This window comes from Barbus barbus (assembly GCF_936440315.1).
Source record: "Barbus barbus genome assembly, chromosome: 45".
NCBI classification, from domain to species: Eukaryota; Metazoa; Chordata; class Actinopteri; order Cypriniformes; family Cyprinidae; genus Barbus; species Barbus barbus.
Window position 1 is genome coordinate 7,259,623 of NC_136723.1, and position 15,444 is coordinate 7,275,066.

The window sequence follows — 15,444 nt, forward strand, 5'->3', positions numbered from 1 at the left end:
CCCTCAAGCCATACTAGGAGTATATGACTTTCTTGTTTCAGACGAATGCAATCAGAGTTGTATTAAAAAATGTCCTGACTCTTCCAAGCTTTATAATGGCAGTGAATGGGGTGAAAAAATTGTATCCATCCATCATAAGAAGTGCTCCACATGGCTCCGAGGGACTAGTAAGTCCTTCTGAAGTGAACCAGTCTCCTCTTGGCTTATATCGAAATCCTCTGACATTTTTCCTGAAAAATCCTCGTTTTGTACTTCTAATTTGTGAACGGTGTTTTGCTTTTCTCACTCATCTACGCTACGCCTACGTCATCCGCTGGAACGCCACTCTATTGTGAACGCGAGGACAACAGTTTGCGGAAGCTAGAGATTACTGTTTATAAAGTTTTAAACATGGATATTATTCTTACACAAACGCTTCTATTCACTTCAGAAGGCCTTTATTCACCCCTGGAGCCGTGTGGAGCAATTTTTAGGATGGATGGATGCACTTTTTAAATCACGACCTCCATTCACTGCCGTTATAAAGCTTGGAAGAGCCAGGACAATTTTTAATATAACTCCGATTGTATTCATCTGAAAGAAGAAAGTCTTTGAAAGTCTTGAGGGTAAGTAAATTGTGCTATTTTTTATTTATTTTTTTGTGAAAAAAAAAAAATATCCCTTTAAGGTTGTTTGAATTGCTGTTTATATTTATATTAGTGCAAAATTCAGGGCGTGTTAATTTTCATACCTCTCTTATCTTGACGTTGTCATTTAACACAAACAGGCCCGTGTCCTGGCTCTCCAGCTTGGCATCGACAGCCATGTACATGTTGGAAAATTCTCCCTATAGATGAATTATTACTATTACTACAGCATACTGACAGATCACACGCAGCAGAACTGTGAAAGTAAATGAGAAGATAAAGGGCGTACTTTGATGAAGGTGGGTCGCCACACTCTGAAAGTGGTGTTGATCTGCTTGAAGTCTCCAGGTGGGATGGAGCAGCTAAACGACTCGCAGGGATTTCCTTCTTCTTTGCAACTCTGAAAGAAAGAAAAATGAGATACCAGATAACCATCATATATCAGATATCCATTTCACATATTTATGAGAAAAGCACTACTTACTCACCAAAAGATATACACTCAAGGTCTCTTTTTTAGGATTCACTGTATAAGGCTTGTCAGGCTTGATGCCTAAAGGGTTAATCAGTCTGCTGGCATTACAGCTGATGCCCTGTAAGAATGAAAAGAGGTAGTTGAGATCTTTCTGAGCCAGTCATGTACTGTAGTCAACACCACAAATAGCTTTGAGGAATAGGAGCACCTACCGCTGTGTGGCGGACATCTGTCAAGTACAGCAGAAAGTTTTTGACAGACGTTTGATATGGAAACATTATTTTGAGCAGCAGTGGAGGACTCGGCATTTCAGGATCCATCTCAATCTGTTGAACACAAAGAGAAATCAATCAGAAATGGATCATCAACACAGCATTCACACTCAAACCAGTTTAAGTAAATCTGGATCATAACCACACCCAATGACAATCTGACATTGGCATCAGACTACATTTGACTCAAAGATGATGACTCAGCCATGCAGTATCTTAGTTTAGCCATTTTTATCATTTTACCTGCTATGACATAGACATAGTTCTCTTTAAAAGTTCCTCATTTTGTTCACATGATGCCCTGAAAGAAGTGATTCAAACTCCCAAGTTGACGTTTTGAGTCTTACCGTGTAGCTGATTTTCACCTCGTCCCCGATCACACTAGTGTGGTTGAAAACACTGGGTTTCGTCTCCTTCTCTTTAAATATGATGTGGTCCTCCTTCATATACTTGTTTCTAGGATAAAAACATGTATTGATACTCTGACCAGCAGTCCTGGTTTATATATAATTTGAACATAATATGACATTTAAGTACATTTCACTGTGCAAATGGTCCAAATTACTTTATATATGTTAAATCTAGATTCAGTTTTAGATATATTACAGAGTGAAATAGCAAACTGATTAAATCTTATCTGTCAATGCATTCATTTGACTTAGTTCAGTTCTGCTCAGATGCTTATTTTGGCAAAGCCGATTGGTTGGTTGAAAAAGCCACTTACGCAGTGAATCTCAGGTTGGGTTCATGCTGCACAGGGATGACGATGCTCACAAAGTTGTCTTTCAATGCTGAATCTGACTCTTCACTATCACTGCAGTCAAAACAATAATTATACATCAAAATACTGTACCCCTATACTATGGAAGCTTGTTTCGGCCAAAAACAAAAAAGGTAATTGCGAATTTTTAACTCGGCAGTCTTGACTTTATTCTCACAATTGTGAGTTTACATCTTGCAGTTGACTTTTTCATATCACAATTGTGAGATATAAATTTGCAATAACAAGTTATGAAGTCAGAACTGCAAGATGTAAACAATTGTAAGAAAAGTGTTTTTTTGAATTGGACTCTGAATTGGACTTTATAACTTCACTCTGAAGTCAGAATTGCGAGATGTAATTTCGCAAATGCGAAAGAAAAATTCAGAATTACAAAAAAAAGAACTGAGTTTATAGCTTGAAATTCAGACTTTATTTTTTGCAATTGAGTTCATGTCATGCAATTCTGAGAAAAAAGTCAGAATTGCGACATAAAATTGGCAATTATCTTTTAAATGTTTTATTTAGTGGTGAAAACGGGCTTCCGTACTATTCTCTGTTTAATTGAGTCAAATTAGTGAGTAGTCAAGGGCGTAATTCTTACGTGGTTGCAGTAACATTGATCACAATGTCCTTACGAATATGAGAGGGATTGGGCTCAAACTGGATTTTGAAGCTTTCCTGTTGGATTGACATGATAAGAGTGTAAACAGAACCAGATATAATAATGCACATTATTTAATTATGTTAATTTAATAGTAAGAGGCAAATCTCACCCTTTTGTCAGTTTTAAGAAAAGGATATCCAACTGCACATACTATTCTGGTATGATTCGTTTCACAGTCTTTGTCTTTGGGCTGCAAAAAAGTGACAACAGATTTGAACTGTTTTTGACAATATTGATGACCTTTTCCCCATTTTGAATGTATGTGTGCTTTCACTAGTTTGTTCCATTTAAATGTTTTTCTTGCCACATTACAGATGACAAATCCTACCTCAACTTTCACATAGTTGATATTTTCCGTGTGGCTCAGTGTAACCTTAGTATTGTAAGCATTGTCTTTGCTGTTGTGGATGTCGATGTTGACATAAAACTTCTCCTGGTTGCATTTTATGAGAAGTCTATAGAAATACATGGAGATGGACAAAAATCAATTTGCATCTAGTGCTCTAGTTCGCTTGTTGTAATGTATTGCAGACAAATCTGAGGCTGATGACTCTCAAAAGTCAACAGAAGGGGGCAGCAGACAATAGGAAATTACATAATATCAAAATAATATTTATAATATTTGATATAATAATATCAAAAATGAAGCAGAAAGACTCAAATAGGACGATTTAACTGACCTCATATTAAAAGCTATTATTAATACCTTGAGATGTTTGCAGTGGCTTTAAGGTGTAGATTAGCAACACACTTGTCGTCATTCCCGCAGTTCACTAATGCAATCTAGATCAAAGAAAATATAAAGAAATGTAATAATAGACGATTTATTTCGACATGCTCGAATGGTTGAAAAAACTTTAAAAGCATCTTCATCCCTTTAAGTTTGCCAAAAAATGTTGGTCTGAAACATTTTCCGGCCTGCAGTATAGTATCAGCTTTTATTTTACACCCTTTCCCAACAATGTCATTTAATTGCAGCAAGCATTAAGCCAAATGTCTCCCACAAATATTAGTGGCAGGAATTGTTTTCCTGCTCCGGTGCTTTAGAAGACATGAACAACAGAACTTGAGGGAGTAGCAGTTTCCAGGAAAACGTGCTCTTCCTCCTGATAACCTTATCTCGTGAGCTTGTAAAGCTGTCTCCTTGTGTGTGTGTGTGTGTGTGTGTGTGTGTGTGTGTGTTATATAAGAAACCTCCAGTTCTGGATGGACTGGGAGTAAAAACAGGAATCATTCCAGCCATAATCCTCTATTTTATGTATCACTCATTTTTCCCCTTTATTTCTATAGTGCTTTGTACAATAAAGATTGTTTTTAAAACAGATTTACAGTGATAAACAAGAAAATAATTATTCGAATGATGCAACAGAATTTAATTCTGCTGTAAAGCAGCTTTAAAAGGAAAAGGATAAATAGTCACTATTCAGTTGAAATCAGCTCATTGCTGATTCAGTTCCGTTAAATAACTGTGTGAAGTTAATTAATGTGTAAAGTCCATACATATAATACAAATATTGCCTGCTGTACTGTCTAATTCAGGGGTTTGTACACTAGTTACACAAGGGGGGCGCAAAGAAATGTAATGGGCTCTGGAGAAAAATTGTACAAAATATATTTTTCAAAGCTAGATTTTAATTAAATATTTAACACAATTATTTATTTATCTAGTTATTTATATTACATTTGAATTCACAAAACAAAAAAAAATAATGAGATTAATACATTTTATTTTTTATTTATTTTTGAAAAATATATTTTGTGAAAGTATTTCTACATTCATCTGACATATATTATTATTTATTTCAAAACTTAATTTGCAAACAACAGTAATATCATGCTTGACATTTTGGAAATATTTGGTGAAAAAATATTTAATTATTTTCTATATTGAATGTTTTCTATTTAACCTCAAATGTTATTATAAATTTTAAATATATTACTCAATTTGTAAAAAAAAACAAAAAAAAAACATGCTGTCTTTATAATATCATGTTTGTATTTTTTTTTATATTTTGTGGAAAGTATTTGAGTATTTCTATTTTCATTTCACACTATTATAAATTTTAAATACATTATTGAATTTGTAAACAACATGTTGTCTTTATATCATGCTTGAAATTTTTTATATATTTTATGATGAGTATGAGTGTTTATATATTATTATACGTTATGGGGAAGTCGTGGCCTAATGGTTAGAGAGTCGGACTTGTAATCGAAAGGTTGCGGGTTCGAGCCCCCGGCCGGCAGGAATTGTAGGTGGGGGGAGGGAATGTCCAGCGCTCTCTCCACCCTCAATACCACGACTGAGGTGCCCTTGAGCAAGGCACCGAACCCCCAACTGCTCCCCGGGCGCTGCAGCATGGCTGCCCACTGCTCCGGGTGTGTGTTCACGGTGTGTGTGTGTGTGTGCATTTGTTCACTACTCACTGCTGTGTGTGTGCACTTGGATGGGTTAAACGCAGAGCACCAATTTCGAGTATGGGTCACCATACTTGACAATACGTCACGACTTTTTTTGACTTTGACGTTAAAAATAATATTATAATAATATAACATATAAAAAATATTTCATTTCTAAACAACATGTTGTCTTTATAATATAACACTTAATATTTTCTCATCAAAAAGTCAGCACAACTAAATTACAAAATATATATTTTTTAAATCAACAAGATCAAATGTGTAAGTAATCAAAACTCACAAGGAAATTGCTCAGATTCGTTCAAATCGGAATAATTATACATGTTTATTTTGCAAGAAAATGTGCAATTAAATGAATAAAGTCATCAAAAAAATAAAATAAAATTGCCCAACTAGTTGGCTGGACCATTGGGAAAAGTCTTGACATTACTTCTGCCAGTCCATCCCTGCTTCAGCTAAATAATCTCATTATAACTGCATGTGAGAGAGCAGCTCAGCATGGAGAAAGACTCGCAGCGCTTGTAAAATTAGAGAGACTTCATTAGCCTAACTTACAGCTGCCGCCTACATTCACTTCTTCTTTAATGAGTGTTATTACTGCAGCAGCCAGTGCAGCGGTTACACTTTATGACACACATACTTTGCAGCTCCGTTCTTAATTTGCATGTGTTGTGAGCATTTGCAGCGTTTCTTAATTTGCATGTGTTGTGAGGATTTGCAGCATTTCTTAATTTGCATGTGTTGTGAGGATTTGCAGCATTTCTTAATTTGCATGTGTTGTGAACATTTGCAGCGTTTCTTAATTTGCATGTGTTGTGAGCATTTGCAGCGTTTCTTAATTTGCATGTGTTGTGAGCATTTGCAGCGTTTCTTAATTTGCATGTGTTGTGAGGATTTGCAGCATTTCTTAATTTGCATGTGTTGTGAGGATTTGCAGCATTTCTTAATTTGCATGTGTTGTGAGGATTTGCAGCATTTCCTAATTTGCATGTGTTGTGAGGATTTGCAGCGTTTCTTAATTTGCATGTGTTGTGAGCATTTGCAGCGTTTCTTAATTTGCATGTGTTGTGAGGATTTGCAGCATTTCTTAATTTGCATGTGTTGTGAGGATTTGCAGCATTTCCTAATTTGCATGTGTTGTGAGCATTTGCAGCGTTTCTTAATTTGCATGTGTTGTGAGGATTTGCAGCATTTTTTAATTTGCATGTGTTGTGAGCATTTGCAGCGTTTCTTAATTTGCATGTGTTGTGAGGATTTGCAGCATTTCCTAATTTGCATGTGTTGTGAGGATTTGCAGCGTTTCTTAATTTGCATGTGTTGTGAGGATTTGCAGCATTTTTTAATTTGCATGTGTTGTGAGCATTTGCAGCGTTTCTTAATTTGCATGTGTTGTGAGGATTTGCAGTGCATGTGCTGTCAAAATGATGAAGATGTTTTCTTGATTTGCTGGTGTTTTTTTCTATTTGCATGTGTTTTCTGAAGTTGCAGCGCGTTGAGCTCTCTCGGCCACCCATATAAACCTCCGGCTCTGATAGAGGAAGATAGAATGAGATCTTACAGTCTTGTTGAGTGACGTCGGTAATTCCCCGTCTAGAACTGGACCCGAGTCTTCATCCGCTAAACCGAATTCCAGCGTGACCATAATGGGGTCTCTGAAATCCAGTTTATCCTGTGGGGGATAATAAAGGATGTTGCAAATTTTTTCAGCTTAACGTCTGTCTAGCAACTTATAAACAGACTGAAAATCTACAGAAATTGTATCAGATTCATTCGGTCGCTAGCAGCCACCATTATCAACTATATATTATTGCCTTAAGTCACATTCTCATATTGATCGTGCAGTATTGCAGCCGTCCATCACTGACACAAGGGGGCATCACTACTTTTGCTCGGTTTGCTCACAGACTGCATACTTCCTCTAGATCTCCGATGGCAAGTATGCAGTGAAGCAGGACATGCTGCAGTCTCTCAATGAAGGCTGGGCTGATTTTACTGGCCTCAGGCCTTTGATCAGAGAACCTCTGGCTTTTATTAAACTCAAGTCCTCTGGTTTCAAACGCTTAGTTTTATGCTCTTTATCTACTGAGAGATGTTTAACGTAACATAATCTAGATCAGAGGCAAAAACGATAGACAGTTAATGGTTTCGGAGAAGAGGAGGGACTGGTTTTATAAGAAGCCCGTCTGGAGGGAGTGTAGTCTCCATTACAAGCTACTACTTTACATTTAAAGCAGCATAGATTACATGCACTAACAGATTTCAACATATTTAACTTAATCCTAATCAGTATGTTCAAAAAACTTTAAAATATATTTTTAAGGTCAATCGGATAGATTATATATGATATACAAAATATATATTTACAGTACCTCACAGAAGTGAGTACACCCCTCACATTTTTATAAATATTTTATTATATCTTTTCATGTGACAACACTGAAGAAATGACACATTGCTACAATGTAAAGTAATGAGTGTACAGCTTGTATTACAGTGTAAATTTGCTGTCCCCTCAAAATAACTCAACACATAGCCATTAATGTCTAAACCGCTGGCCACAAAAGTGAGTACACCCATAAGTGAAAATGTCCAAATTGGGCCCAAAGTGTCAATACTTGAAAACATTAAATGAAAAAAACATTTTATTTCATCAAGCTGCCAAGACAACATTTTGAGTTAAATTAAATTAATAAAATAACTGCCATTTAAATAATAATTATATTATAAATGTAAATAAATATATATAAACTAAAACTAAAACTACATAGCCATTTAAAATATATATATATTTATATATAAAATTACAAAAAGATAACAAAATTGCTCAAATTAAATTACAAATACAGAAGTTTAAAGTAACAACTTATTCAAGATATTAATAGAAACTATAATGGTATATCAATGATAGTAAAATAACACTGATACTTCATAAGGTTTTCTTTTAAAGAATTTCATTCATTTAATAAAGGCGTATTTCTTCATTATAATATCGGAACGGTTGTACCACCCTGACAATTTTGCCTTTAGGCCCCCCCAAAAATATCAAAATTAATTTCAATTCAGAAATTCAAACATATTTTCATAACAGAAGAGGTGCAGTCAAGTAAATATATGTATTAATATCATTTGTAATGAGTGAACAACTAATAAAACTAAAAATATCTTGTTACTTGTTCTAAAACGTAGCTTTTTACTGGAAAAGCTACTGAGAACTCTAGTAGCACCGCTTCTTTTTATATAAACGTACACACAACTGAAGCTAAAATTCACGACCTTTCTGTTTCACAAAAGGTTCTTTGTGGTGAAAGAAGGTTTTTCAGATTATAAGAAGGTAAGAAAGAGAAGGTTCTTTAAAGAACTTTTGACTGAATATTTCTTTGTGGAACCAAAAATGGTTCTTATATGGCATCGCTGTGAAGAACCTTTTAAGCACTTTTATTTTTAAGAGTGAAGTTTGTGCGGCTCTCGTGTATAAGAAGACTGATTTACTTGCCGACGTGTAGAAGGTGTGCTCTCTGCAAAGCTTGTCCACGATGGACTCGTTCTTCTGCAGCCTTCTGTTGTCCGTTTCGTTAAACCGTCCTCTAGCAATCGCTCTCAGCGAATCCAGAGTCAAACTGTACCTGATGACTGGAGCAAAACACCATTTGAAAAAACAGAAATTGAAAGATTTGATTGACAAAACATAAAGAAAGCAGATCACTTCCTCACCCGTTCCTGTGTTTGTCTCTTTGTCAGACTTGATTCGATATTTGAAGCACACTATAGTCTTCACACATACTGTGGTCCTCCCTTGAACCTGACAGGTCTGCTGCAGATTGATCTTGCTAGGGTTGAAGGTCATCTCGGCAAGAAGCTCTGCGACATCCCGAGACCTGGATTAAATAAATTCAACAAGATGTTTACTTGAGCGTAGCCGCATTTGGAGGATTAATAGGTGTCTCGTTTCGCTCTGTGCAACAACAGCTGGTTCGTAGATCATAGATTGATTTCAGTCCAACTAAAGGCTTCAGATGGCCTCCAAAAAATGCAATATGTGGTCAATTACAGGCAAATTGAGAGCTCCTAAAAGGCTGGGTGGTGCAGTTTGGGGAGTGAAGATGACAGAGGTCACTAGACTCCATGGCTTTGCTCTACAGTCGCAGAGTTTCGGCGTTTAGGGGTCATTTTATGGCCGTTCTGGAATCTGTGATCTCTACAGGGGATCTAAGAGAGGAAATGCTGCCAAGCGTTTATTTGGTGGTTGGAGGCACTCTCATACAGTTTCAGAGGCCAGCAGAAATGGGTCATAGCGGAGGGACGTAACCCCTGATGGACAAGCCTCTACGATGTGGGATGTTTAGGCTTGGGTCCAAATTCGAGACAGCTGCTGCGGATGGGATCGAGGAAGCTGCACATCCAGAGGGTAGTGGGTTCAAGTTACATACCCATGATTTTATTTTAGCCCTGGACATTAGTGGGAATTTTGAAATGTTGTACTACAAGATAGATTGAGAGGAATAAATTCAATGAAAGTTCACCAGAAAAGCGCAGCTCCTCCTATTCCTCCGATAGTGACGTCAATGATGCCGTCATCATTCAGATCCATGATGCCGTGAATCGATTGGCCGAAGAACTTCATGCTCTCTCCGTCTCCTCCAGCAGCAATGCGCTAAACACAGACATATACAGATCATATATAACTAATATATATATATAGCTAATGAATTTAGAGCAGCAACACTGGAGGAGGTCCAGTCATTTACTGTCTGATTTTTAAACAAAAAATGTGTAAATCTTTCCTGTAGCTCAAATAGTAGAGCATGGCGCTAGCAACGCCAAGGTCATGGGTTCGATTCCCAGGGAAAGCAAGAGCTGATAAAAATGTAAAAACTGTAACTTGAATGCAATGTAAGTCGCTTTGGATAAAAGCGTCTGCTAAATGTCAAATGTAAATGTAACTTATTGATATTTAAGTAAATGTTTAAGTAACACTTTATTTTAGGGTCTCTTAACTAGTTGCTTATTAGCATGCATATTACTAGAATATTAGCCATTTATTAAGCACATATTAATGCCTTATTCTACATCCCTAATCCTACCCTAATACCCAAACTTAACAACTACCTTACTAACTATTAATAAGCAGCAAATTAGAAATTTATTGAGGGAAAAGTCGTAGTTAATAGTGAATAAGTGTTCCCTATTCTAAAGTGTTACCAAAGTTTATGTTAATATAATAATTATTCTATTATACAGTATGCACTAAACAAAAGCACATTATTATTATTATTAACTAATTGCTTGTAGAGCATGCATATTACTAGCATATTGGCTGTTTATTAGTACTTATAAAGCACATATTAACGTCTTATTCTGTATGGCCATATTTTAGATTCCTTAATCCACCCCATACTGTACCTAAATATAACAACTACCTTAACTACATTATTAAGCAGCATATTAAGAGTTTATTGAGGCAAAAGTCATCGTTAATAGTTAGTTAATCGTGAGAATGCCTGCCTTGCCTTGCCTTGCCTCAAACTACAGTGTGACCATTATTATTATTATTTTTACTTTGATAATAAACATTTATGTTCAAATAAAAATTAAACATCAAGTCCAGCTAAAGGTAAATGGCTCAGTTCAGCTAAATGTTTTACTGTCCAGCATCCTTGTGACCCATAGGATGCATAAGTATTTGGAGAGTGCATAAATGGATGAACAAGTATATGACCCTGTTTTAAACAGGGAGCAACTGTTTTAAACAGGGAGCCTTTCTCCCCACCAAGAAGTCTTTGGCCTCAAAAATGTTGAAGACCACTTGATTATTCTTTACCTGTACATACTTCTCCTTTATTGATTTCTGAGAGCCGTGGTAAATATACACCGCCCCTCTGTGGTCGTTCTCCAGAGGTGATCCGATCACTATGTCACTGAAACCGTCCAGGTTGAGGTCAGGGACAGCAGCGATGGCGGTACCGAAGCGTGCGCCGCAGGGCTCGTTCTTACTGACGCTCTTACAGTTTCTCTGGGAGTGAGCCGTACAGCAGGTCTGATTCACCGGCTTCAGCGTCATCTCATGTTCAAACAGCCCATCCTGAGGAGTAACAACCAGACACACGACGTGAACGCCTGAGACTGGAAATCTCATTGTGGCCTACAGACTAGTGGATGAAGATATGGGTAAAACATGTAGGTTCGGATCCAGCCAGTCATTAGCTTCCATCCAAAGTTATGCGGAAAATCAGAATAAACCGTTTCCATCCCATGTGCTCAAGAAAACAAAACTGTCACCTCCTACTGGCGCAAAGTAATAATAATAAAAATGAAAGTTTCTGCAATCATTGTATGCAAATAAACAAGAAAAAAGACCAACTGATATGCAAACTTTACCATTGTCGGACTCGGTTAGAATTTTTGAACATTCTTCTAAGCAAACACTGTAAGAAGGTCAAAGACTTTTAAGAGGTTTTAAGAGTTGAATTCATGTCCAGAGATTGTAATTATGTCCTTGTAACTGCTTCACAAAGAAACACTGACCAATGGGCAAAACCTCAAAACCAATGGAAATTGCTCCATTTAAGCCACTATTTGGTAGCTGTTGAAAGCAGGTGCTCCACAGAGGTGGTATTTTGCTGGAGATATTACAGTTTCATTAGATTTCCATTCCCATGATGCCAAGCTCCTACCCACGCTCTCATTCCAACCATTCCCCTGCTCTGGGAGCACTTATCTCAGGCTGAACACCAACACAACACACACTCCCTGTGGACAGATCCAGATTTACTGCTCCCACATGCTATCGGCATGGAATGGAGGCACTACACTCCCCTACACATGTTTTCAGTATGTGGAATGAAGCATATCACACACAGATTAAAGACACATACACACCTGATTGAGTCTGTAGACGTAGACTTGACCTTGTTCGTCCCTCTCTGGACCCATATACATGGGAGCTCCGACCAGAAGAATGTCAGTGTAATTGTCATGGTCGATGTCATGTGTCTGGAGAACACTGCCGAAATAGGACCCGATCTAAAAAGAACATGGCACACTTAATAAATGCCACTGAGAATGAAACGTCTGTAGAAACATACAAAAAACAAACAAAAAAAAAAATTATATATACATATGTATATATGTATATTATATATACATATATATATATATATATATATATATATATATATATATATAAATTCACTTCTTTATATATTATTGTAGTATTGCTTTTATAGTAGTATCACTGTTTAAAAATCATTTAAATTAAAAGTAATTTTTTGTTTTAATATATTTTTTTTTTGTATTGAAGTAATCAAAAACTATTAAGAATAATGGTAATAGATTATATAATAGCTTAAAGGGAATGTGGAATTGACAAAAAGAAAATAATATATATATATATATATATATATATATATATATTACATACACTTTTTTTCTCTTTTATTTTTGTGGTAAAATGTGGTCTGAACTTGATTTAAAATTCATTTTATATAAATAATAAAAAAAAAAAAAGATTTTGGAGTGAAATGTGATGTGAACATGTTTTAAAACGCATTCCTTTAATTAATTGTTATATAGAATTATTTATTTATAAAATATGATTTCTATAAAAAAATAACACAGAGAATAATTATTCTATAAATATTCATATATAGAATATTCATTCTATATAATATTTTTTTATACATGCTTATATATAGAATATATATTTTACAATTTTGATTTTGGGGTGATGTGATCTGAACATATTTCTGAACATATTTTAAAGTTCATGTTATATATATTCTTTTGTAAAATTGCATTTCTTTATAAAAATGTCTTATTATAATCATTAAAAAAAAGATTTGGGGGTTGAAATGTGATCTGAAGATTTTAAAATTAATGTTATATATATATATATATATATATATATTTTAATTTATAATTTATTTATATACAATAATTCATATATTTTCTTTATTTTTCTTTTGAATTTGGTGTGGAATGTGATCTGAACATGTTTTAAATGTAATTCTTTATATAGTTTCCTTTGTTTTTTGGGGTGAAATATGATCTGTTTTTGCGAGATCCACCCAAAATTGTTGTGGTTATGAAGCTACCTGCTCTCCTTTCAGCGTCTGTGTTACAGTGACATTTTCTCCATCGAAGCGGTACACCGTGACCCGCCCGCTGTGGTTAAAGCGTGGTGCACCTGTGATGTACAGCACCCCATCGGGTGTGTTCGCCGACTGCACATCGTAACCTGCAAGCAAAACCACACTGCAACCTTTACCACCACACAACTAACCCAACCTCACAGTCATTTACAGCAGTCTGCATGCTTAATACGAAACAGCTGGGGCCCAAATCATAAACTCTTTCATTACAGAAGACACAGACATTGTTGGGAATAATGCTAGAATAAACCAGCTTGACTGATTATAAATCTTTTTCCGTAAATCAGCATTTGTGAAACATTGCTTCCGCGCAGCTTGTTCTACAAACATGTTTATCAGGCAGAGTCATTTCAACTTACTGCTTTTGTTTCTGGAGCAACAGCCTTAAAAGGGGATGTGTGGAGAGTGTGAGCATTTGCACTTGAACTGTGAGTGTTTATGGGACGGCAGAAGATCATGACAATGTGTTTAGTCTACTAGCACCATACTGTCCTCTATTGTAAGCTTCCTTGTCTCTCCGAGGAGAATATTATGAAGGAAATAAAATTCTGCAAATGTATATACAGCATTTTTATTGTTGGTTATTTGGTACCCAAGAAGTATAATCATTCAAGGCCTTGGCTTATTGTCTTTCTAGTCTTGAAGTTAAAGGTATAGGTAGTTACTAAAGCTGTTGTTGCAATGGATGGGACACAAACTCATGCAGGCGAGTTCAAAACTGACACTTACGGTATTTGCTGATTCCATTCATCATTTTCTGTCCACTCTTACTGAGAATAAAAGTGGCCCAAAAGAAGAGGTTAAATGTCATTCGTAGTCCTTACCTACGTATCCCGCAATGCCTTCGTATCTCTGCTCTGTATGGTCGTGGAAGGTGTTTTTTTTGGGAACAACAAACTCTTGCCCAGATTGCATCACTACAGTCCCGTTCCAGTCGAAGGCACCCACGGCTCCCAGCATCACACCTGCCTGTCAGAAAAAATACATTGTATTACATATATAACAATTACAAGCACATTTGAACTTCCACTTATAATATGTGAGGCGCTATACTGCATATGTGTGCATTGATCAATGTTTTTATGTGACTAAAAGCATGAATTAAATATAAATCAATAATGTGTCTTCAGAAGACTTGGATTCATATGGATTACTTTTATGATGTTTTGATGAACTTTTTATTTTGAGGGGACAGCAAATAACCAGCAATGCATTCAAAAATATGCTAGAGAAGTAACACTGCTGTCTCTGTCAAATTGAGAAAGGATGTGACACGCTAACAGACTCAGAGTACTTCCTTCTGTGATTCATAACCAAACACTGAAGCGTTTGCACGTTTCCTCTGTAGTTATGCATGACACACCAGGAGCAGGATGTCAGATAATGTAAATCAGACAACAGGACGGGGTCAGAATCTGATCTGATCTGTATTACAGAACACTTCTCTTGAGAGCAGACTGACAGGACACTTACTTTAGACGTGTGAGCGCTGAATCCCGACTGAGACATTTCCATCTCAAACGAGGAGGTGTGGTTATCAGATGTGGCTGTTAGACAAAGGCCATTTTTACATTTTTGGTACAGGTTTCATGAAAAATGCTCAACATTAAACATTTGAAATATTATTCCCTTATTTGCAGTAAGAAAATATGCTAGTTATAGTTAAAACTGTAGTTTTTTTGGAAGAAATTGGGAGAGTGCTGTTTGTGCAAAACTTGGCATCATGATTTTAGGGTGTTGTGCATCCAAGATGTGGATGAGTTTGTTTCTTCATGGGAACAGATTTGGAGAAATGTAGCATTACATCACTTGCTCACCAATGGATCCTCTGCAGTGAATGGGTGCCGTCAGAATGAGAGTCCAAACAGCTGATAAAAACATCACAATAATCCACAAGTTATCCACACTACTCCAGTTAAAGGTGGGGTAAGGGATTTCTGGTAGCCAATGTTGACATTTGAAATCACCAAAACAAACACGCCCCTACCCCAAAATGGTCTCGCCCCTATTTTGATAGCTCCACCCCACAAATACGTATGCAACCCAGGCAACGATTAGTTCTGTGAAACAAAGCAA

At 36.2% G+C, this 15,444-nt stretch overlaps 1 protein-coding gene across 1 annotated transcript in view; it reads right to left on the bottom strand.

Moving 5' to 3' along the window:
* The window catches only part of LOC306864217 (integrin alpha-1-like), a 51,836-nt gene that overhangs the window by 6,658 nt on the left and 29,734 nt on the right, over positions 1–15,444 (bottom strand). Inside the window, exons 10-28 of the mRNA XM_079408054.1 lie at positions 14,842–14,915; positions 14,193–14,337; positions 13,312–13,454; positions 12,098–12,241; positions 11,040–11,300; positions 9,742–9,872; positions 8,933–9,096; positions 8,715–8,851; positions 6,780–6,890; positions 3,507–3,583; positions 3,129–3,255; positions 2,910–2,990; positions 2,738–2,814; positions 2,098–2,187; positions 1,721–1,829; positions 1,314–1,427; positions 1,115–1,219; positions 916–1,026; positions 731–826 (exon numbers count right to left, since the gene is read on the bottom strand). Of these exons, the coding sequence (XP_079264180.1) occupies positions 731–826; positions 916–1,026; positions 1,115–1,219; positions 1,314–1,427; positions 1,721–1,829; positions 2,098–2,187; positions 2,738–2,814; positions 2,910–2,990; positions 3,129–3,255; positions 3,507–3,583; positions 6,780–6,890; positions 8,715–8,851; positions 8,933–9,096; positions 9,742–9,872; positions 11,040–11,300; positions 12,098–12,241; positions 13,312–13,454; positions 14,193–14,337; positions 14,842–14,915 (2,297 nt within the window). The remainder of the gene's footprint in view (positions 1–730; positions 827–915; positions 1,027–1,114; positions 1,220–1,313; positions 1,428–1,720; positions 1,830–2,097; positions 2,188–2,737; positions 2,815–2,909; positions 2,991–3,128; positions 3,256–3,506; positions 3,584–6,779; positions 6,891–8,714; positions 8,852–8,932; positions 9,097–9,741; positions 9,873–11,039; positions 11,301–12,097; positions 12,242–13,311; positions 13,455–14,192; positions 14,338–14,841; positions 14,916–15,444) is intronic.